Source organism: Ischnura elegans, chromosome 8 (genome assembly GCF_921293095.1).
Source record: "Ischnura elegans chromosome 8, ioIscEleg1.1, whole genome shotgun sequence".
Lineage (NCBI taxonomy): Eukaryota > Metazoa > Arthropoda > Insecta > Odonata > Coenagrionidae > Ischnura > Ischnura elegans.
The window spans coordinates 96,433,861-96,458,945 of record NC_060253.1 but is presented as its reverse complement, the minus strand read 5'-3'; the positions used below and the strand labels follow the sequence as shown (position 1 = coordinate 96,458,945).

The 25,085-nt window shown below is 38.6% G+C and overlaps 1 protein-coding gene across 1 annotated transcript in view; it reads left to right on the top strand.

The window, feature by feature from the left end:
* The window catches only part of LOC124163326 (sodium leak channel non-selective protein), an 83,017-nt gene that overhangs the window by 45,428 nt on the left and 12,504 nt on the right, over positions 1–25,085 (top strand). Inside the window, exons 19-26 of the mRNA XM_046540150.1 lie at positions 8,773–9,025; positions 10,858–11,025; positions 13,438–13,646; positions 19,687–19,807; positions 20,339–20,472; positions 20,798–20,963; positions 21,366–21,560; positions 23,843–24,060. Of these exons, the coding sequence (XP_046396106.1) occupies positions 8,773–9,025; positions 10,858–11,025; positions 13,438–13,646; positions 19,687–19,807; positions 20,339–20,472; positions 20,798–20,963; positions 21,366–21,560; positions 23,843–24,060 (1,464 nt within the window). The remainder of the gene's footprint in view (positions 1–8,772; positions 9,026–10,857; positions 11,026–13,437; positions 13,647–19,686; positions 19,808–20,338; positions 20,473–20,797; positions 20,964–21,365; positions 21,561–23,842; positions 24,061–25,085) is intronic.

The window sequence follows — 25,085 nt, the reverse complement described above, 5'->3', positions numbered from 1 at the left end:
ATCCTACAGAGAAGGCAACTTACCCACTCATTTCTAACAATAAGTCGCGTAGCTCTAGATGAGCAGATGAATTCAGATTGCTAGTAGGGAGAAACAAAATATCCTGAGAAGAAATCGCTTCGTTAGCACCTCAGACAAGTGAGACTTGTAGCGTAACTCTTAAATTGTAACCATATGCCCTGTTTTAGAAAAAAATCTGCATCAACTGCCGTGAAGCTCACTATCAGCTGTGAGGATATCGATATTCGCCAGAAATCACCATCGTATTATTCCAACTATTTCCTTGCTTAAAATGGTTAAATAACGTTAGAAATACGTCGTGTTTGTTATCATTCTTTTTTGAATTACGTGCACATCACTAATATCTCAATCTAATAAAAATATAATACCAATTGCCGAAATTCATTTTTACACACCTTTTGGGCTAATTGGTGATTAATGCAGCAGTTGACCTTTTGAAGTGGGGATCTTTGAAGCGAGTCGGCTAAAAAAGTCAGCGGTCAAGAAAGGGGGAGGCGTGAAAAAGGTTTCTTTTGTCCTCGAGTAACTTGATATTTTCTTTCGAAGCTGAGGTCTTCGTAATACGATCCCTGCTCGAGCTGGGACCTTTTTTTTTATTTCGGAGAAGAGGAAAGCTTCTGACGGGGAGAGGCGAGTGCTGAATGGAGGGGGATACCGGATCTTGGGAAATGCGATAATGTAACTATCCCACGGCACTCAGCTTCTCCCTATCGTATTTCAATCTCCTGGGGAAGATTCAAACTTTGTGTCTGTCGTTATGAGCCATAAACAACACGTTGTAAACACTTCGTCTTATTTTTGTCAAACGATGGATGCGGGAAAATTATACGACGGGACCGCGATCTTCGAACGATCAATGCGGGAAAACGATACTTCGGGGAACGATAGATGCGAGAAAAAATTACATAGTCTGTATGGAACTTAATTTGGGACCAGGAGCAGCGAATGATGAATGCGGGAACGATAAATCGGGGTTCCACTGTATGTCCTTTTCACAACGCATTTACTCAAAAAAAATAAAGAGACAGAACAGAAATAACCCTTTTCAACAAACACGGCATCTCCTTCAATTAACAAAAAAAATGATGAACCCTTCAAAACACATGGTTTAAATACAAAATTATTGAAATGTGATACCAGATTGGGGGCAAGGCGCATGACATCACCTCAAAAGAATGCCTGTGATAGACACTCTTTCAGAAATAGAGAATTTCTCTTAAAGTTCATTGTCTCTCGTCTTCTATTTCTGAGGATTTAATGACCAAGGGAGGACAAGACTGAGATAAGTTTCGAGAGTTCAAAACCCAAAAAAATATGTAGTGTAACCGATGCCGCTTGGCGCGGTTCATGGGCATTCAAGTCGGCGTTCACGAGGTATGGAAGGCTAACGTAATTTTGTGTGTGAATGTGTGTGAGGATGCAGGTGATGCAATACGCCACCCCCACCCTCCACAAACTTTGGCAAAACCCCCCTCCCTAATGGACGAGTCGGAGAAAAACCTGCCATTCCGGGTTCCCCCTCGAACCCCAACCCCAGAAAGTTGACCTAGCGGGGTTATAAAAGCCGAGTACAACTAGAATACGATTATTCAGCATGGAGAGGCAGCCAGAGGCTATGTTGGTCAGCAGAGGCGCATCCCAGTGGTCCTGTGGAAGAGAGAGAGAGATAAGTGAGGTGTGGAGATTGACAGAAAGGTGAAGGACGGCGACAGCGAGGAAAGAGAAGACGAACGGCAGATTTCCAGCGTGCAAAAAAGAGGAAAGTCATTCCACGACACCCGAGTTCAGAGATTCTCTCAGCTGACAGTGAAAGTAGAGGCAGCGACCCTGACCGGAGCCAGCCAAGGAAGCCAAAATTGTGAAAACCCCCAACGATCGGCTCTCTAGAATAGGAATCACATTTTTTTTTATATTTTAAATGTGATGGCCTCGGACCATCACAATACAATACAATGGAACCACGTTAAAACGAGTACATGCTATTGCGAGAGCCCTGCGATTACCAGAGATAGCTGAAGCACCGTCAATTGACCCTAATCATAATCATAATCATAATTTATTCAACATTAAACATAATACAATGTAATAGTCTTCGTCAAAGAAAAACTAAATCTAGAATATACAATTTAGAGTATTGCTCTCCAGAAATTCATTGAGTGAATAAAAAGCTTGAGTCACTATCCACGAGTGAAGAACACCTTTAAACTTTCTTAAAGTACAATTTCTTGCCTCTTGAGGTAAGTGGTTGAACATGCAAAGTTTAACATGGTCAAAAGAATTTTTTGTAGTTGACAGCCTACAGTGGGGCTGTAACAGATTATTTTTGAGCCTTGTGTTGTAATGGTGGACATCAGCACCAGTTTTATGGCTGTCAATATTCACTTTTACATTTATTAAACATTTAAATATATATAGACCGTACAATGTCATAATCCCTTGCTGCCTGAATAGTGGTTTGCAGTGCTCCCTTACGTTAGAATTGGTAATAATCCTAATGGCTCTTTTCTGTAGAATGAATAACTCTTTAGATGAGGAAGAATGGCCACAAACCTCAATGCCATAGGAGAGGTGGCAGTGAAAAATGGCAAAGTAAACTGCTCGAAGATGTTCGGCAGGAATGAGTGTTTTCAGTTTTCTAAGGAGGAATATGGCTTTTGATAACTTAGCAGTTGTAGAGGATGTATGACAATCCCATATTAGTCAGCAATCAAGGTCAAAGCCCAGTAGCTTTAAATTTCTAGTGTGGTACAGAGTAGGGCTTAAGGAGAACACCATTTGTTGGGTTTTATTTGTGTTAAGGGCAAGCCTGTTTGCTGAGAACCATTCTTCGGCCACTGAAAGGATAACATCCGAAGGATAGGTGGGGTCATTTAGATCATGTATGAGAGTAGTGTCGTCAGCATATAAGACTGACGTGCAAGGAAGATGGTGTGGGAGATCATTAATCAAAATTAAAAATAAAAGAGGACCGAGGACTGATCCTTGTGGTACACCATGTGTTACGTTAATAGGGGCAGACAGTGAATTATTCACTTGAACACATTGCGAGCGGTTTGTTAAGTAGGACTCCATGAGTTTTAATTCAGTATTATTGATACCATAATCCTAAGAATAGCATGTAAAAGAAATCCATTTTAATGAGGTCCATTAGTGTTGGCACTCGCCACAGCGAGAGTTTCCATTGCCGGAAAACCTTCACCAAGAGTCCCTAATCTCTGTAATTGCTGTCAATGTGTTAGAAATGAAGTTAAGGTGAAGTACTCAGTTTCAAATTCATGTGGTAAACTGTCGTTCGATAAATAAGTAGTTCATTATTGTGAAAATATTGTACCCAAGAACCGTATAAGTTGTGAGGTTCTTGGTTGTGGCATTAACAAGTAGGCTCTTGTTAATTAGAACAACGTTATTATGAAGTCCTCATTATTACGAAGCAAATCGTTGGTCCTGACGTAAAGGCTTATCCAAGCTATAGTAAAAGAAACGTTATTTAGAAATTTTCATTTTTACGAAATTACCTCAGTTTCAGTCCCGGCAGTTACAAATTGAACTTTATTACGAAGTTCCACAAATAAGCAACAGCATATAGGTGGATATATACTATGCTAAGTTTTAATGATGGTGCCGCGTTTAAGTTCTTCTCGTATACTGTGCGCAAGAGCGTCAATTATGGTTCTTTCTTCAGTGTACACGCAACATCATATTATAAGCTTCATTCCTGTGGAGTCATGGTGACCCACTCATAACCACTCGTAAATTGGACGTACAGATAGTCTTCTTCATAGGCTTATTCAATTACGAACTTTCAGAGATACGAGCATTCAAAAATTTCAAATTTCGAATTTGGCGCCTTTCGATTTATGCGGTGAGGCGTAGAGGAACTCACTTTGGGCATAATCTGAGCAAAGTATCATTGAATCCGGTGTGAATTTAGGAATTGTTCAGCATTTCGTCCCTTCTTTCTTACTGCGGAGAGCTATTTTTTTGCCTCCAGAAGCGTCGCACGCCCAGCTAGATCAGTTCGTCACAATCATGAGTTAGCGCACAATTGTGACGCAGTGTTGCATTCTGCAGGATAATCGTACTTCTCGATTCCTTGCATACAGGTGAGAGTTGTCTGATGACAGTGCAATAGGAGGGGTGGAAAACCCTGCGCCAGCACGGTTTGCAGCCAATTGCTATCCCCAAGACGCACCTCACTCTTTCCTAGTCATACAATGTTGTCAAATACATATGAAGCACTGAAACAAGCCTGAACCACCAAAACAAGCCCTTTCTTCTAATCACCAAAACAAGTAATTCTTCCTCTGGGTCTTTTACGCTCGTCGTCCCTCCTGGCTCCTTTCTTCACGGAACTCTTTTGTTTACAAGTGAAATAGACGTTTCCCTTTCTTACCTGGCGGCCTTGCCCCCTACCCCAACCTAGACCATTCTGCCTGTCATCTTACAACTCTCGGCGGTCGGACTGTAGGTTTATCAACTTAAAAACAAGGGCTCAGAATGCATCTAGTTTGTATATTGAGGACTTACTGTATTTGGGAAGATGTCAACCCTTGATTGCGTTACATTTCATTCTTCAATTGAGAAACTGAAATGAATTTTCCTGTTTATATATATTTGCGCGTAATTTAATCGCGTACATAATATACTGTATTTTTTTTTCGACGATTCCTAAAAGAAACTTTCGTACGAACTTCGTTATTACAATCCTCCAGCTTTTCAGTCCCATGAACTTAATAATGAGGAGAGTCTACTGCATTTGCGAGTGCTCGATCTTCTTTTGTTCCTCTGGTGGCAGAAAGCAGTCAATGTCCCGCTTGTCTATTAGTTGCGTGAATAGAGAGCATTTGAAGGTAGACACCATGGCCAAAAAATGAAAAACACATGTAAGCGAGAAAATCTAAATGATAGAGAAATAGGAGAGTGGTGTAGTTAATTTATCTTCCTATTTACTCTTCAAAATTTAAAACAATCAATGAGAAGATTAGGTGTGCCATGGTGCGGGAAGGCAAGCCATTACAGCAAAAGCACCCAAAGAACGCAGAACATAAAGAGTTAGAAGGATCTTTGTGTGATTATGCCAACTTCAATCTGCGGGAACTACTGAGAAAGGGGCTATGCATAAGGCTAAAGTGGAGTATTTCAGTGATAGATTGAGAATCGAGAACTTAAGTGTTCGGAAGATTGGTTGAACTAATTTAAAGCACGAAAGTGTTATCTCACTACATAATTGCTGGTGATGCCTGTGGAGTAAACCTGGAGCCATGGAAGAAAGGACTCCAATCCTAGCAGAATGTCTTAAGAAGTTTTCCCTGCATGATATAATGCAGATGAAACGGAACTCTTTTACAACCTACTCCCCAATAAAACTCACTCCCCTTGCAGTATGGGGTGTTTTTTGTAATGGTGCTTCTAGAGCCAGATTAGATGCAGTTGGGGAAAAAAATTGCTTTCTTTTTAATGTTTTGAAGTCATTATTGAAAATTTTAAATCAGTAAATTCATACTTTTAAGTAGAGATGGGTCGAATAGCAGAATTCTCGAATTCGAATATCGAATTCGAATATTAAATCATTGCTCGAATATTCGAATACCTCGAATTTCGAATACCTCGAATTTCGAATACCTCGAATACTAAATGATGAATGCTGGAATGTTTGACTCGGTTGCCTATGCAGCAGGCAACACAAGATTTTGGGGAGTAATTTTGATTTCCTTTAAAGGATTCGAACAGGAATTTAGCTGATTAATGGAATATTTTAATTTTATGGAAACAATTGGGCACAATTAATTCAACTAACATCGCTTTACCCCCACTCCTGCTGCCAAGTGCTAGCTGACAATCTGAGGCATTTCGTAAAATACAAGCTCTTCTCCACCGGATTTTCTTCAATTATTTTCAGTCCATCTTTAGGAGTTCTCACGAGATAAGAAGAAGAATTGGAATTGCTATCAGGGAGAAACCAAATAGCCTGAGAAAATATCCCTTCGTCTGGGACTGTAACAACAAAGATTTATAGCACCACTCATAATTTGTAACTTGATATATGTTTTCGGAAAAAAATACCACATCAACTTCCTAGAAGCTCTGCTGCTCATATCGAGTCTCGCCAGAATGCCAAGCCTCCATCCTATTTTGACATTTATTTCCTTGCATAAAATGCTTAAATAAAGTCAGAAATGCGTCGCGTTTGGTCTTGTTCTTTTTAAAATTACGCGCACATTACTAATATTTCAATCCAATAAAGGTGTAATAATAATTTCCGAAAGTCATTGTTAGACACCTTTCGGGCTAGTAGATGACTCATGCAGCAGTTGACTTCCAGAAAGGGGGAAATTCGAAGCAGGTAGGTAGAAAAAGGTCAGTGGCTGAGAAAAGGGGGTGGGCGCGAGACAAGTTTTTATTTTTCTCGTGTAACTGGATATTTTTTTCGAAGCTAAGGTCTTCGTAATATGATCCCTGCGCGAGCTGGGACCTTTTTTTATTTCGGAGAAGAGGAAAGCCTCAGAGGGGGAAAGCGGATCTTGGGAAATGAGCTGATGTTACTATCCCACGGTACTCATGCAGCAGTTAAGCTCCAGAAATGGGGAACTTCGAAGCAGGTAGGCAGAAAAAGGTCAGTGGGTTAGAAAAGGGGGGCGTGAGACACGTCTTTATTGTTCTCGTGTAACTTGATATTGTTTGGAATCTAAGGTCTTCGTAATACGAGCCCTGCCCAAGCGAGGACCTTTTGTTTGATTTCGGAGAAGATGAAAGCTTCGTGGGTAAGGCGAATGCTGAATGGAGGGGGATAGCAGATCGTAGGAAATGCGCCGATGTTACTATCCCACGGCACTGGAGTTTCCTGGTGGGGGAAACCTGGGATTTTCGGATTTTTTCACCTGGATCAATTTAGGTTCCCCACGTCGAACTCTTTTCACCTCTCTCACCCGCGAATTTGATGTAGTTCGTCAACTTGCCTATACCGGCGCTGCATGCACTAAAAGACTATTACCAACGACGTGCGTGCGACAGTGTACGACGCGAAATTCAAAAGTATTCGAGGTATTCCAGGCGGTATTTTTCGCATAACTATTCGAGACCTCGAATATCGAATACTTTCTAGTATTCGAGTATTCGCGGATACTATTCACACATCTCTACTTTTAAGTTTGGTTGGCATTAGGGTCAATTTATTTATTTATTTGCCCAAAGACTAAGTACATATGAATATACAAGATATAAGGCATGCCAAAATCATTAGTATGAACATATACAATTCAAAGAGGATAATTATCTATTCTCAAAATCTAGATACAAAGGTTTAACTGCCGTTATTAAGGTAATCGTCAACAGAGTAATACATATTGTTCAGTAATAGCCTTTTTAATTTACACTTAAACAAATTGATGCTGTTCACATTTTTTATACATGTAGGTAGTTTGTTAAACAGTTTGATGCCCATTTCCTTTGGGCCCATTTTAGCTACCTTTGTGCGTACAAAATTGTAATGCAAGTCACTTTGTGACCTAGTGGGGTAATTATGAAAAACACTATTCATGACGAAGGCAGGTAGGTAGTTCTCTACTCAAAGGAAAGTAAAAAAAAGGAAGAGCAGCAAGTGCTATTACTTATTTTATGGACCTTTCGTGATTATGTTTACATCTCCGGCGATCGTCTTTCTTAATCTAAAGTAGGTGCACATAGACGGTGATTACCGTATCTTTATGGTTTTGGTATCCTTCTGCAGCAAATTTGAACCGAGAGCCATATTCGTGTGCTTAAAGGAGGCTGAAAAATTACTGAGAGACCAAAGGGGGGGAAGCAATAATTACTCCAGTCGGGAATTTCCAACGCTGAAAATGAACCCGATATATTGCCGCATTATTTCCTAGGCGCTCCCAGCAAAGGATGAAAGTCGACCTTGGATTGCCTTGAAAGCTTCTTACGTCATTACCATCTAGCAGACGGCGATATGAACTGTTGCGGGGCTGCGAGGCTCCAATGACCTTGGGGCTCCGACTACGCAGTCATATGTGATTATCATACAGAATATATGAATTACATGGGAACATGATTTGGAGCAACATGGTTTGTAAATGGTAGCTCCGTAGTTGTTACCAGTCTAGCTTTGTTCAATGCTCATTGTAATGCGATACCTATGTTTTGATTCAGTCTATTGAATCTTACTGAAGGCACACGTTATTATTTTGAGAAACTAGAGGATTAGTAGATGAATTTGAGATCAGAATTATCTTCAATACTGAGGTTGTTCTGAGTGAATTCAAAAGACGACTGCGTAAAATCAAAATTAGCGGCCTGCTTGGGGGTGGGGTTATGCTGCGCAAAATCAAAAAACTGCGTAAAATCAAGAAAAGACGTAAAATCGAAGTTTCGCCAATGCAATTCCCTATGCTTCCGGCCTGACTTGAGTGTCACTGCAAAAAAACGAGACTTGATGTAAAATCAAAGTGCATAAAATCAAAGTTTTACTGTAATTAAAAGTGTTGAAATTAGTTTAAAACCCTCTACTTAGTACCCTGTTTTTAAAAAATTTTCCCCCGTTTGTGGAACAAAATTCCTGGCTGTGCCACTGATGGCTATTTTTGCCTATTGAATTAGAATATTTTCTATTTATTTGTAAAATTTATTCTAACTTAGTAAACTTTTTCCTTTGTGTAATTTTGAGCAAAGTAAAAGATATTTATGTAATTTTTAGTTTTTGGTGAAACCTTGTATAATTGTATTCATGCTGTTGTCTTCCTTTTAAAATAGCAACTTCTTGGGGCTGGTAACATACCTTGACTGGGTGATGATATGTGTGACTACTCTGTCATGCATATCAATGATGTTTGAGACTCCATCATTCCGTGTTATGGAATCTGGTGCATTGAGGGCTGCTGAGTACTTATTCGTTGCAGCAATGAGCCTTGAGCTGGCTCTAAAAATCCTTGCTGATGGACTGTTCTTCACCCCAAAAGCATACATAAAGGATGTTGCTGCTGTTCTTGATGTTTTTATATATGTTGTAAGTTTTTGACCCATCTAGCAAGCATTAACATCAATTCTATGTTTGCCAAATATTATTGTTTTGTTGCATATCTTTCTCCACTTATCAACTCACTTTTTTTTCTTGGTATGAACCCAGGAAATGATGTTGCCAACATACAAAGTAGTTAGTAATGTCTCCTTTGAATTTTTTCGTATTTTCCTCACGCTTTCACTTTATTATAAGCACATTACACATATACACGTTATTATTAGCAGGGTTTTAAAAAATGGGCTCCACTGAACTTGGGCAATTGATAAAAAGGAGTAAATGTCATGGGGAGAAATACCTAGTCGTGTGACTGAAAAAATGTTAAGCATCAAATATAAGTCTTTGTGCTGGAGTATTACTTTGACATCCATGTGAAATGTTAAATTTATATAATGTAATTCTATTCATTCGCTTTCACTTTGTAATATTGCTCCCCACATTGTGTTTCAGGGAATGGCATGGTTTTCTCTTTGAGAAAGGATGCTAAGCGAATGAAAAAAATTGAAGGTTTTTCATCTAATTTTCATAAATATACATATTAGGTCCATATCATATGCATGTCATCTCTAATCGCCTTCCTAAAGCTTTCGTGAAGTAAACCTATTGTGGTGAGGTTTTAATATATCTACCAAATTGCCAAGAATACAGTGTGCGGTTGTTTAAAGTTGTTTTTCTTCCCATAATAATGCTACTGTTGGCTAGCCAAGGTAAAATGAAGAACTTGATCTCTTATGAAACAATTGATGACTTGAAAATGACTACTCGACGTCATCACCATGGAGGATGTTTATAGTATGAATCCCTATCCACCCATGATCTCATGTGTAGGGAAATAATAGCTCGAGCTTGACTTTAGTTTGGTCTTTAAAAGCATTATAACTCAAGGGATTCTCAGGCACGGAAAATTTTTATATAATTTGCAGAAAATTATTAACTAATTTAGGATTTGAAATCAAGCAAAAAAATTTGGACAAATGTAATAACTAAGCGAAAGTTAACTAATATTACATTTTTTTGCTAAAAATATGTTGTGTTTTCAGTCATAATTTGTTAATCAGAGATGGAATCATGAGAAATTATGCCGTGTGCATTCATTCTTGTCATTTTGCATTATCTTTTATTAGCTCACATGCAATTGGAATGATATCGAGCTAAAAGAAATTCTAAAGTAGGTAGACCTTATTGGGAAAGGACTTCAAATATGGTGATGATAAGCAATAGTAAGTACAGTCAGTCCTCTACTTACGAACATTCAACTTACAAACTTTCAGAGATACAAACTTTAAAAAAAATTGAAGTTTGCATGTAATTTCAAATTTGGCACCTTTGAGGTTGGCTGACGTGGCATAGTGTGGCAAAGAGGAACTTGCTGTTTGTGCACATTCTAAACGAAGTGTCAATTAAACGGTTGAGAAGTCAGTAAGTTTCGCGCATTTTTCCTCCTGGTGGGCAGCAAATTCTTTTCGGCTTCAACTGCATCGCACGTGCAGCAAACTCAGTTCATCTCCATGGTGAGTTAATGCAAAATCGTAATGCAATGTTGTATTCTGCAGGATAACCTCACCTTTCGTTGCCTTGCTGAGGGTCTTCAACTGACGTACAAATTCTACTTAACACAAGATCTCGAAACGCATCTTGTTCGTATGTCGAGGGTTTACTGTAACTTAACTAATGGTAATACAAAATTATATATTTGATCTCATTATTTGGGATGATTTCTTTTGTCATGAGTAATGTTATGCACTTTGTATTACAGCAAAACACCTTGGATAAATTTTAGTCTGTTAATGCCCTAATTATATTAATTTGACTTTTCATAGGTTTCCCTTGTGTTCCTCTGTTGGATGCCCCGCAGTGTTCCTCCTAACTCTGGAGCACAACTCTTAATGATTTTACGCTGTGTTCGTCCATTGAGAATTTTCACTCTAGTCCCTCATATGAGGAAAGTAGTTTATGAGCTTTGCCGTGGGTTCAAGGAAATACTCCTGGTAAGTTTATAGTGATGACTTCTGAAATTAAAGGACTTAGTGCAGTATGATGAATGTCCCTTACTTACTTATATTTAAGTCTGAGGTTATCATATACTGCAGTGTTTCCCAATCTTCCTAAACCTAACCACTGCCCTAGAATACAGCTCTTCATGTTGTAGTGACCCATTGCTATTAAATTATTTTTGTTGCTAATTCATGTTTACAGCAAACCCCCTATTATCTGGCTGCAGATTAACCGTGTTGTGGCTTATCTGTGCATGAGTTTTGCAATCCGTCAATGTTTTCCGCAATCTGTAAAAGAAAAAACGAAATCAGAAGTAAAAGCACCAGGGTTATTGTATTTTAATCCAACATTATACCGGGCTTATTATTTCAATTAGAATTCCCTTCATAAAACAGAATTATTTTATTTACTAGCTGGCAAGGAATGTTTTAAGTTTTCGTGGACTTCTGCTGCAGCATTGCAGAAGATGATGAGCGGCGGGAGAAAAATACTCATCAAGTTTCTTCAAAGTTATCCAATCCTAAATTATGAAAAATGTTATCTTTCATTGATCTTGATATGATCTTTAAATGTATTTTTCATGTAGCAAATGTGCAACTATTTTCGTGGCCTCGCATACAGTTAAATACAGCTCAAGGGAACCAGAGATTTCGTCACACTCAGGCATGTTTACGCCAGAACTAGTCAAGGTCAAACTGGAGAGGAAGGGAAGAATAGAAGTGAAGGCAGTGGGGGAAGTGGAAGCAGAGACAAAGGAAGTAGAGATTGCATGAGTAACAGCCAGGCATGTGTAGACAGTTTGCCATATGCCCTGGTTTCCTAGAACCACTGTTGCGTGATGACGTGATCTCGTGCCAGTTACCTTCTCGGGAGCTCCTGTTCCTATTTTCCTAGCATCGCAGGGCAAGATCGCACTCAGTGATCATGGATCCACCTCCCGCAGCAGTTACATCCCAGGCAGCTTGTGTGTGATGCGACTCCATGACATGGTGCCTGACAGTGTAGTTTCAGAGGTCGCGCAGTGGTTTTGAAGCATTTGTGCCAACCACTTTTCTGTATTGGTGATCACGCCACCATGCATCATGCAGTTGTGGTGCGTGGTTTTCGGAAACCAATTATGAGCATTACGAGAAATTACTGTGAAATTTTGGAATATCCATGTTTTCCAGCTATTCGTACCGCATCTCCCCATTATTAGCCCAAATAAACAGGAGTTTGCTGTACTTGGTGTATCTGTTCCTGAGACTATTGAGAATATATGTGTTTTCCAATTGTGAAATGTTTGTTCTATCTCCTATGGAGCGGTGACCTGCAGGTTGTGAACCTCAGGCTTGGAGGGATTGGGGATATTTCTCATTTAGGTTCAATTTATATGTGCAAAATTTATTTTTATGAACGTACAATTACTGCTAGCTGTCTCATAAAATAGCAAATATGTTATTTGTAGTGATTTACAGGGTTCCCACTCAACCGTGAAAACCTTAAAACTGTGAATAAGCCGTGAATTTCGTCATAAAACCTTAAAAAAATCTCTCGAACTTGATTGTAGAACTACGATTGACAGATCAAAAGAAAAAAAGATATTTCGATCATGCTTCAAGGTGAGTCATGCACAGACTCTGTCCACGCATTTATCTGCACACGTATATTCAAAGTGCAATTATTGGTCTGCGTGCCATGACGACACATTGATCTTGAGCCTGTGATTGGAAGACTGGTAAACAAAGTGTTCATTGACCCAGGCAAAAAATCAGAAACTTCTTCACTTCCCTGCTCCCTCCATTTTCCCACTCACAACCTTTATCCGTACCTGAATTTTGATATCGATGGGTGACATCATGAGAGAGAGAGCACTTTCATGGCTACGTTTGCATTCACGGCGCCTGTTGCGGTTGATAGATTTTTAGTTAAGGTGCGGCCCGTGATTGTTACGTCGTCAATACATATTTCTACCTAAAATGGCTTATCAACAGACCATGAATTTGACGACATATAGACCATGAATTTGACGACATATAGACCATGAAAACCTGGAAAAAACCGTGAATTTCATAATTTAGTTAGAATGGAAACCCTGGATTTATATTTTTGTGCTTTTTAATACTAAGTATTTTTTTAATTGCTGTGCATTTCATGTTATTTTTGTTTACACATTTAGAGAATTTTTTAGTATTTGCAAGTAATTTTTTTGTAGTTATCATAAAACTATCACACATTGTAATAAAGTCTTTCTATGTCATAGCTTCTGATGTATAATTGAATGCTAAATCAAATTACATATCCTATAATTGTCCAGATTTAGATGTGAGAGGAGGTGAAGTATGCATGTGTTTTTATATAATTGTGAATTTTTAGATATGTATGTACATATTTTTTATTAGCTGCTTCTTTATTTTCAATTACAGGTATCAATTCTTCTGATCGTTCTAATGTTTGTGTTTGCAAGCTATGGCGTTCAGTTATTTGGTGGAAGACTAGCTAGATGCAATGATCCAGCTGTGACCAGAAGAGAAGACTGTGTTGGTGCATTTGTCAGGAGGGTTTTTGTCACCAAAATGAAGCTTGTGCCTGGTGAAAACGAAACCTACCCTTCAATGTTGGTTCCACGTGTCTGGTGAGAATTTTTCTTAGTAACCTCAATGCTTGTTTGACACATGAAGAGAGCTGAATGTAGATTCCACCATAGTGTAAATGTGATTGTGTGAATGCAATCATGCTAAGTTTCAAACTTTTTTTACCTCAATTGCCAATTTCTATCGGTTGGCTGCAGACCACCATTGTTATCCCTTTTAAAATCATCAATTTTGTTTAATACTTGAGGAAAATCTCATTGATCTCAATGAGGGTTGTAGGAGTGAGAAGTAGGTTCATCGCTGTACACAGAAACAGGTAATAGTTAGGGTTATTATAAATTTAACCTATTGTCAAAGGTTGCCACATTGTAAAATTTTTGTGGCCCTGATTACAATTATTCAATGGTTTTCCACAACTCCTCCCCTGACGAAGGCTAATAGGACTCAAAAAATAATCATTATCCATAAAAGGATGAATTGCAGTATTTTTCATTATTTGAAAGTAAAATCTATATGCTATGATTTTACTATCGAATAGCATACTAGCAAGGTATTTGCTTTGAACTTATGATCATCATCAAGGGGACCACATTGGGGGAGATTTTTAGGTTTTAGTTTATATTTGGGGAACACGGTTGGAGGGGGGGAAACATGGGTGGCAGTTTCCCTTGAGACCCCTCTTACGGTGAAGGAGCCCAAAAGGGGCCTCCAAATACTGGCTCTATTTTTTTTTAAATTGGGGAAAGATCCCTTTTGTAGAACGTTCTCTGTGTCCTGCTTTGAGGCATCTCTTGGTGACAATAAGATATGGAGAAGAGATGGATGAGTCAGGATTTGGTAGAGGGAATGGTGAAGCTATTGCCAGGGAGGAGGGCAAGAACACGATGTTCACGAAGTTGCACTCTTTGAATAGGAAAGAAGATCGTAGTGCTGTGGTAGTGATATAGGAGTGGGCAGGGCTGTATCTCTAGGGGTAAGAAAAATTTTGTCAGGGAATATTAGCAAATGTCAGGGTATTACAAAAGTTCACCCTTTGCCATTCTGATGGAGGCAACAAAATATGCGAAGCAAAAAAAAAAAAAAATCACCCCATAGTAAAATTTGAACAAATGACTTCTGCATAGAGATGGGTGGATTAGCAGATTTCTCGAACTCGAATATCGAATTCGAATATTAAATCATTGCTCGAATATTCGAATACCTCGAATACTATAAATGATGAATGCGGGAATGTTTGACTTTGTTGCCTATGCAGCAGGAAACAAGATTTTGGCGAGTAATTGTGATTTCCTTAAAAGCATTCAAACAGGAATTTAGCTGATTAATGGAATATTTTCATTTTATGGAAACAATTTGGGCATATTGTTGATTCAACTAACATCTCTTTCAAATATTCTAAGGGGACACACCACCTCACGAAAAAATTATTTCATGCCGTCTCGGCATTTACACAGCTACGATGAATTTCTGTCTGATGCATACATTCTTATCTACCAAACGCCATTTCAGCAGCACGCCCATCTGATACTCGGCTTCATCCAACTTCTTATTTTCAACAGGTAACTCGCTCTTCTCGGCATGATCACTTTACCCCCTTTTCCACCGGATTTTCTTCAATTATTTTCAGTCCATCTTTCGGAGTTCTCACGAGATAGCAGATGAATTGGAATTGCTATCAGGGAGAAACCAAATATCCTGAGAAAATATCCCTTCGTCTGTGACTGTGTCAATAGATATTTACAGCATAACTCATAAATTGTAACTTGATATATGTTTTCAGAAAAAAATACGGCATCAACTTCCGAGAAGCTCAGCTGCGAGGTTATCGAGTTTCACCAGAATGCTAAGTCTCCGTGGTATTTCTTAGTCTTTCCGTCATTTATTTTATGTTGCTGGTGGTTTTCGGGTATTGCTGTGTGGAAAACATTTTAACTCGACGTTTCACTCCTCCTACTGGTAGCGTTATCAAGAGAATGGAAGGAATTTATACTCGTCCCGAGCTTATATATGTTTTTTTCCCTACCCATTGTTGTGCCGGATTTGAATTTTAGCCGATAGCCGTTGGCCATTATATTGTGCTAGGAACCCTCTCCATATACGGCTGAGGTTATACCCATCCTCCCTATTAAAGTTATTAGGTCTTTTCGCAATCTCGATGGATTCACGTATAAGACGCGGATGGTATTCTTCCGTCTTCGCTAACACCCGTGTAGCGTCAAACATTATTCTATGCCCAGGGCTGGAGGCAAAATGTTCAGCAACAGCTGATGCGTCCCACTGATGTAATTTTAACGCCCTTTCGTGCTCCTTAAGCCTTTGGGAGATTGAACGCTTGCTCTGTCCCACGTAGCTTCTGCCGCAGCAGCAGGGAACCTCATACACTCCCATAGATTGAAGGGGAGGATGGCTATCCTTCGGTGAAGGTAGGATATTCTGAATCTTCTTCACCGTGCAGAAGCGAGTCTTAATGTTGCCTTTATGGAGGATTCTGGCGATTCTATCGGTGACCCCGGAGATGTATGGAATTTTAGCGCATGTAAGTGGCTTCTTCCCCTTGTGGCCGTCATCTTGAGGAGGGTGTTTTTCTTTCATTGCTCTTTTAATGGAAGAGACACTATAACCATTGCCTTTCAGTGCCCACATAAGGTGTTGCATTTCATCACTGATATGCTCAGCATCACACACGATTTTGGCTCAGTGGGTTAGCGTTTTAATGACGCAGGCCTTTTGTTGTGGGTGGTGATGCGATGATGAATTCAGATACCTGTCTGTGTGGGTCTTCTTTCTGTACACTGAATGGCCTATGCTTCCATCCATTTTTCTTTTAACCAGTACATCTAAGAAGGGAAGACAACCTCCTTCTTCGAGTTCTTTTGTGAATTTTATGTCTGGATGTACTGTATTTAGATGTATGTGGAATTCCTCAAGTTTTTCTTTTCCATGTGGCCAGATCACAAAGGTATCATCCACATATCTCAACCAGCATGATGGTTTCTTCTCGCTCGTCTCAAGTGCCTTCTTCTCGAAAAACTCCATATATAAATTGGCAATCACAGGTGAAAGTGGGGAACCCATTGCCGCACCACTTTTTTGTTCATATATTTGCCCGTTGTAAAGGAAGTAATTGTTTCTAAGGCAGAATTCTACCAAGTTTGGGTAGTCTCCTGGTAGTCCATCACCTGTAAGAGTTCTTAAAATGTCCACTGAATCGGGGACAGGAACTTTGGTGAACAGCGACGTGACATCAAAGCTGACTAAAATATCTCTTTCGGTCACTCGAAGGTCTTTCAGGATCTCTATAAAATGCGCCGAATTTTTTATGAAGGAGTCTGTTCTACCGACGAAATCCTGGATGCCTCTTGAGAGATAACGGGCTAACTTATAGGTCGGCGAGCCAATGGTATTTACAATAGGTCTCAAAGGTGTACCTTCCTTATGGATTTTTGGTAGACCATATAAGCGTGGAGCTCTGGATGCGGAGGGCATTAATTTCCAATGATTTTCCTCGGGAATTGAAGACCTCTTGATCAATTCTCTCACTTTGCGCTCGATTCTGGCTGTCGGGTCTTTATTTAGTCTCTCGTAAGTATCGTCATCCAAAAGGGAGAGAACTTTCTTGCCATATTCTTCCTTATCCATGATGACCGTTGCATTGCCTTTGTCAGCTGGAAGTACGAGGATGTTGTTATCACACTTTAATTCGTTCAAGTAACGTAGTTCAGCTGCTGGTAAATTTAATTTAGGCATTTTTGAACGTCGAAGCACTCGCACAATTTCATGTCTCATGCTGTCAGCCTTGTCTGGAGGAAGTAGACGTATTGCAGCCTCTGCTCCTGCAATGATGTCTTCCGCTGGTAGGTATTTAGGCGCAGTTGCAAAGTTCAACCCTTTTGAAAGAACTGAGACTGTCTCTTGGGCCAAATTCTTCTTCGATAAATTATAAACCGCACTTGGTAGTTCAGCCTGCGGCTTCTCCTGCCTCAATGCGAAATTTTCAAATTTGCGCTTCTGCTTGAGAGTGGTATCTTTGAGAGTACGAGCGGATGAACTATTAGTAATTCTATCTACGATGTCCCAGTACTCACGATTCAATATCCCAGAAAGCTCCAAATGAAGGTGATATAATTCCTCCGCCACCACAAAAAGTGACATACGCGTAGCACGAACACGTTCACGTAGGAGAGCTAGGCTGGTTCGCTTGAGAATATTCTTGGCCTTTGGAGTTTTCAGGTGGTGTTTCACTCTCACACAAGTTGGAATTATTTCTGTATCCCGGCACCGTTGTAGGAAGGCAAGGGATGAGAGAAGTTTACTCTTCTTATTTCGAAGACATTCCAGTCTTCTTATCTTCTTATAAATGTCCTCCCCGTAGAGGATATTAATTTTCGTCTGAAGACTTTCACAGCTTCTTTTATCTATGTTGCTGGTGGTTTTCGGGTATTGCTGTGTGGAAAACATTTTAACTCGACGTTTCACTCCTCCTACTGGTAGCGTTATCAAGAGAATGGAAGGAATTTATACTCGTCCCGAGCTTATATATGTTTTTTTCTCTACCCATTGTTGTGCCGGATTTGAATTTTAGCCGATAGCCGTTGGCCATTATATTGTGCTAGGAACCCTCTCCATATACGGCTGAGGTTATACCCATCCTCCCTATTAAAGTTATTAGGTCTTTTCGCAATCTCGATGGATTCACGTATAAGACGCGGATGGTATTCTTCCGTCTTCGCTAACACCCGTGTAGCGTCAAACATTATTCTATGCCCAGGGCTGGAGGCAAAATGTTCAGCAACAGCTGATGCGTCCCACTGATGTAATTTTAACGCCCTTTCGTGCTCCTTAAGCCTTTGGGAGATTGAACGCTTGCTCTGTCCCACGTAGCTTCTGCTGCAGCAGCAGGGAACCTCATACACTCCCATAGATTGAAGGGGAGGATGGCTATCCTTCGGTGAAGGTAGGATATTCTGAATCTTCTTCACGGTGCAGAAGCGAGTCTTAATGTTGCCTTTATTTTATTGCGTAAAATGCTTAAATAAAGTCAGAAATACATTGTGTTTGGTCTTATTCTTTTTGAAATCACAAGCACAATACTAATATTCTAATCCAATGCAGGTATAATATAAATTGCTGAAATTCATTGTTAGACACCTTTTGTGCTAATAGATGACTCATGCAGCGGTTGACCTCCAGATATGGGGAACTGCGAAGCAGGTAGGCAGAAAAAGGTCAGTGGGGGAGAAAGAAGGAAGGGTGAAACATGATTCTATTATTTTCCTGTAACTTGATATTTTCTTTTGAAGCTTTTGATTTATGGTCTGGGGCCTTTTGTTTGATTTCGGAGAGGAGGAAAGCTTCGGAGGAGGGACCGAGGGCTGATGGGTGGAGGGGGTAGCGGATTTTGGGAATTGTGCTATGCAGTTACTATCCCACGGCACATAGGTTCTCCTGGTGGGGGGAAATGGGGATTTTCGGATTTTTTCACCAGATCTTTTTCGATTCCCCACGTCAAACTCTGTTCACCGCTCTAATCCACGAATTTGATGTAATTCGTCAACTTGCCTAAAACGGCACTGCATGTACTAAACGACTAGAGTTCTCTACATTTTTCCGAGTCAACTACCAACGACGTGCGTGCGACAGTGTATGACGCGAAATTCAAAGTATTCGAAGTATTCAAGGCGGTACCTTTAGCATAACTATTCGAGACCTCGAATATCGAATACTTTTTAGTATTCAAGGTATTCGAGTATTCGCAGATACTATTCGCACATCTCTACTTCTGCACTTAATATGTTAAAATAAGTCTTTGATCGATGTTACATACGAATAATTTTTCATTACGTCTATTCTTATTTATGACAATCTGCTGTTTTAAATTTATATTTCTGAGTGAAAATTGACGAGGAATATGATTTATGTATAAATATTTAATGTGACCAAATTTCAAAGTGTGTGTGCTTTTTGTACCTACAGCTAAAGTATTGTGTTTATGTGAAATGATTAAATCCCTTGTATATGGCTAAAATTTTCTCTTAGGTGATAAGTATTCTTATTCATTGTATTTTTCTCTTCCTTTTCTAGGGCCAATCCTAGAAGATTTAACTTTGATAATATTGGAGATGCAATGCTTGCATTATTTGAAGTTTTGTCATTCAAGGGATGGTTGGATGTTCGTGATGTCCTAATCAAAGCATTAGGTCCTGTAAGTATACTGTTTGTTCAGATTTTTATAAAAATCCTTTTTTACTTAGCTATGATTGTAAAAATTACTGTTGAACTTGTCATTCAATGGGCATTTGCTTGAAAGAGAGAGTTGTATTAATTTCCTGAAATTATATTAATTTATCTTTGCTTTGTTTTTCCTGGCCTTAACTATTTAAGTGACTAGAAGCTGTTCTTTACTATACATTTACGGTTGAATATTAATCACTGGCAAATCAAATAAATCTTCTAATTGTGATAATGAGTGCCATGTGCAATCATTTCAAAACTACAAGTTTTTTGTTGAAATGGTTATCTTTACTTCTACACCCATTGGAATCGAAGTTGTGTACATAATCTGCATCTAACATTCATAATCATATTCTCTCATTTCTCTTGGCTCTCAATTCATCAAGTATTGATTATCTTCTAAGGTGATACCTTTATCATATATATCCTGTTATGTGTTAAGCATTATTTTGATTTGTCATTGTATACTATATTCTGAAATAGTTGCTCCATTTCTACTTAGGTACATGCCATTTACATCCATATCTACATTTTCCTCGGCTGCATGATTGGCCTCACCCTATTTGTGGGTGTAGTGATTGCCAATTATTCCGAAAACAAAGGAACGGCATTGCTAACTGTTGATCAGAGAAGATGGCAAGTTTTTTGTTCATTTTGGTAGATCCACCATCATCCACTGTTTGATGAACTATTAGTTGGATTATTTGCCTACCTTAATTCTAACCAGTCCTCTCCTCAAGACAGCTGGTTTTTCAATTCAATGTGCACAGAAGATACCTATAAAGTATTATACAGACATCAAAGTAATTGTAAAAAATATAAATCAAATGATAATTGATGGTTTATCTGTCTCCTTTGATTATTTTTTTGGGCATGGTTGTACGTTTTGGGCCCTACCTCCTTCCCTTTTGCTTGAGAACTATTACAATCATTTGTAATTAATTAACATTCTCTGTCTCAGGTGTGACTTGAAAAAAAGATTGAAAATTGCTCAGCCTCTGCACCTTCCTCCTCGTCCAGATGGAAAAATATTCCGAGCCTTCATATATGACATCACTCAAAACATTTCTTTCAAACGGTTCATTGCTCTCATGGTGATTATTAACTCAAGTCTCCTTGCAGTCTCAGTGAGTACAGTAATTTTTTATAGCCTAAAATATTGTTAATTATTATTATCTTTAATTTTTGACAATCTAAAGGTTTTCATTGCCCTTTTTAATTTAACAATAATTTATGATAGAGGAAATTGATATTGTCATTATTTTCTCGTATGTGGTTGTGTGTGATATCATATGCGTCATTACATATGCACTTATTTGTTAATTGAATGACTTCATGGAATAGTTCATTTATGACGTAGCTTCAACGAAATTCAAAGCAAAAAAATTCTGGCATTAGCAACATTTATAAGTGAAGTTAAAGCAATTTTATTTCTTTATCAATAATATATTTTAAAGCATGTTTGCCCCAAATTTTGTGCTAATTGTCTGTTTTACCATGAAATTATTCAATTTATGTTTTTTTTCTAGTGGCGTGAAGGAAAACGACATACGGATGCTCTTGCTACTGTGAGCACAGTGTTAACTCTTGTGTTTGTGGTTGAAGTTGTGATGAAGAATATAGCTTTTACTCCAAGGGGTTACTGGCAGTCAAGACGAAATCGTTATGATCTTCTGGTCACAGTTTTGGGTGTCATGTGGATATTCATAAACTCTACTTTGAGGGTAAGTTAAGACCCAAAAAGATAAATATTAGCAATAAAAGACCCTTTGTTACTTCCACAATATTTTTAAAAAATTACAACCGTTTTCGGCTGTTATGCCATTGTCAAGTACATAAAAATAAATAAGAGATAAATTAATTTTATCCCAAGTTAATAATTACTCATTAAAATATTAGTGGGACAAATTTCGTGCTGATTACTTTTATTCTACTTATAAATAGCAATGTTCCTACTCTGGTCTATGTTCACCTCTTGGCTGTGAAAGTTAATGGTGTTGTTAATAAGCCAACCTCATTTTTGTTCTTAAGTTAATATTTTCCAGGGCTCTTACCAGTCGGGGTAATATTTGAGAAACAAAAATTGGGATTGCTAATTAGCAATTATAATCATGGAAATGTTAGGGGAAAACTCCAGATACACAGCAAAAAGAAGAAAGCCATGGTTGAATACACGGATAATTTCTGAGTTTTCGGGGCAAGTTGGTGTTTTGTTGCCGCCTTGGCTGGGTAGTAGAGGGTACCTACTTGGCACTACTTGATTTCATTTCTACAACTATTACTTAATTATTACTACCCAACTTTATTTTACTATATTCCTTGCTCCAGTTTTTGTAAAAACCCTTAACATGACTGATTTGCCATTGGTATTGAGTTAGGGAAATTAAAAATGGAAATTTGGTATGAACCCTGTTTATCAAATCAACTGATTTTGGCGTTACATGGTGGAACAAAGTAATACTCTTGGTAGAACAAAAGCAAACACAAAGTGCAATAGTTAGTAACATCAATGATACTGCTGTAGCCATTGAAACTAGGCAACAGCATTTTAAAAAACTGTGGAGAAGTACTTAGTGTTTACTTTTGTTCAGCCTTGTTTTTGCTTTAGTTATACAATAATGACATTCATACCTCAAATCTTTAACTAACCACCTAATGAATGTATGTAGTGTCTTGTCCCAGTCTCCTTCTCTTTTTAATTTTTAAAACTTTACTTGGTCACCTTCTACAGCATACTCCTGATTATCCAGGCTAATGGTGAGGAGAGGCAGCATGAATAATCGGAAAACATGATTAATCCAAACTTTCACTTGAATATCATTTAATTTTTCATTATTCATATAAATCCAACGATGAAATATTTTTTATGCACATCTTCTGTTATTTTAGATTGCTTTCGGGAATCATTTAGAGCTTTCTTTTCCTGACCGCGATCTTTTTAGTGGCGAAAACGAGATTGTACTCGATGCACTGAATTGATTGTACTTGCATTCCTACTGCCCCGTGTCATACCTGGTTTCCGAAAACCATGCATCCGTGGCTGCAAGATTACGGATTCAGAAAAGTGGTCTCTGTGAATGCTTTAAAACTGCTGTGCGACGTTGGAAACTACAATGTCAGGCACCACTCCGCATAGTTGCATCTCGGACCAGTTGTCCCGGACATAAGTGCTGCGGGATGCAGATCTGTGATCACTGAGCACGATCGCACACCACGATGCTTGGAAAACAGGAACACGGGACTCCCATGAAGGCAACGGGTGCGCAATCACGCCATCGTGCAGCAGCAGTTATAGGAAATCAGGACTTATGGCAAATTGTCTACGCAGGGAAGTGCCCAACTATGACTCATGCTATCTCTGCTTCCACTTCCTTTGCTGCCTTCACTTCTAATATTCCCTTCCTCTCCAGTTTGACCTTGACTCGTTGCAGCGTAAACATACCCGAGTGTGACGAAATCTCCAGTTCCCTTGGTTCGTATTCAACCTCATGAGACGCCACGGTAATAATTGCAAATTTGCTATATGAAATATGCAATTATAGATCATTAATAACATTTTTCGTAATTTACGATTAGTTAAACATTGAAAATTCTTTTAAAATTAATGCAGCGTTTTTTTTCCTGCGGCTGATCGTCATCAGCACCGTTAGAGCAGACATCCAAGTAGACTTGAAACATTCCTTGTCAGCAAGTAAATAAAATAATTCCATTTTACGAAGGGAATTCTAATAGAAATAATATGTCCGGTGTAGCCTAGCATTAAATGCAAAAATCCTGCTGCTTTTGCATCATTTTTATTTTCTCTAAAGATCGCGGAAAACATTGAGAAAGCGTAAAACTCATGCACGGATAATCTGGAGTCTGCTGTACTTAATAAATTATACTGCAGATTTATGAGGAGGAAAAAAATTTGATATATAATCAAAATCCTGCTCTTATTGGTGCATAATTGGCTCTTGAGAAAGGTTGTTGTCGGGATCTTCATTTATTCTTATATTTTTTCCAGAATGACCTCTCATATTCCGTTGGATTCATGGTGGTGATTCTGCGTTTCTTTACCATCACTGGTAAACATGCAACATTGAAGATGCTCATGTTGACTGTGGGTGTGTCTGTGTACAAGTCATTCTTTATCATATTTGGAATGTTTTTGCTGGTATTCTTCTATGCTTTGGCTGGAACTATTCTGTTTGGAACAGTCAAATATGGAGAAGGAATTGGCAGGTCAGTAGTTATCCATATCATTTACTTCCTTTTTTTTAATCTGCAGCAGAACTTTAAAATATGCAACTTGTTTGTTCTCCCACTTTACTAATGTAAACTACATAATTGTGCTGCAGTATTGAAACCTACGAGATGTATAATAGCAACTGGAAATGTGCAATTTCTTGTTTTCCCTATCTCAGTTGACATCATGAAATTTCTTTAAGTTAATTCCTTCTTTCTAATTACTTCTCTCAAGAAAGTGAAGAAATCATTTGAAGATCCCCAGAAAATCACTTATTATAGCACTAACTCTTTATAGCTGATGTTTATCAAAAATTGCATCTTTTCCTGTCAATTATGGCACAAAACATAGAATATTTGTGTTATTTACACACATATGGTTATCCAGAGATGAATATTTATTGCATTTTTTTTATAATTGGGTTTTAATAATAATTATAGCAGATTTATTGCAAAAATTGCTTCATTTCCCCTGTTAAAACTGTGAAAAAAAGACAAAATTCAATTCGTATGTAATGATATCAATAACTGTAGCTCATCACACATCTTATAATTTTTTTTTTTGAGAAATTCCATAGTGGAAGCATTCAATTTGTGAGTAACAGACCATCTTGGAGAAGGTGACGTCCACGCTCCCACCAGCTCTGGTGGATTATCCCCATTTCCTGCTTTGGTTTGGACTCGTTCTCCTTTCAATCTTGCTTGTATTATTAATTCTGTATCCCCAAGGATATACTATGCAGTGAAAAGTTGATGTTTGGATGTGCAACAGTCTTTTCTAAAAGAATGCTCTCTTTAGAGAAAATCTTGCCAAACAAACTCAATATTGTAGTACATAGCAATTCCAAAGCTGTTAGAAGACCTGTGATGGATTAGCGTCCCCTTCCTCTTGTTGTCATCGATAAATGGTGCCACATTACTATGTAATCCCTATTGCTGTCATTTGGGCTGAGAAGGCCTATTGGGTATAATGTAACCTAACGGCAACTTTTCAGTGTTAGAGTCATGTCTCTGTGAGATTA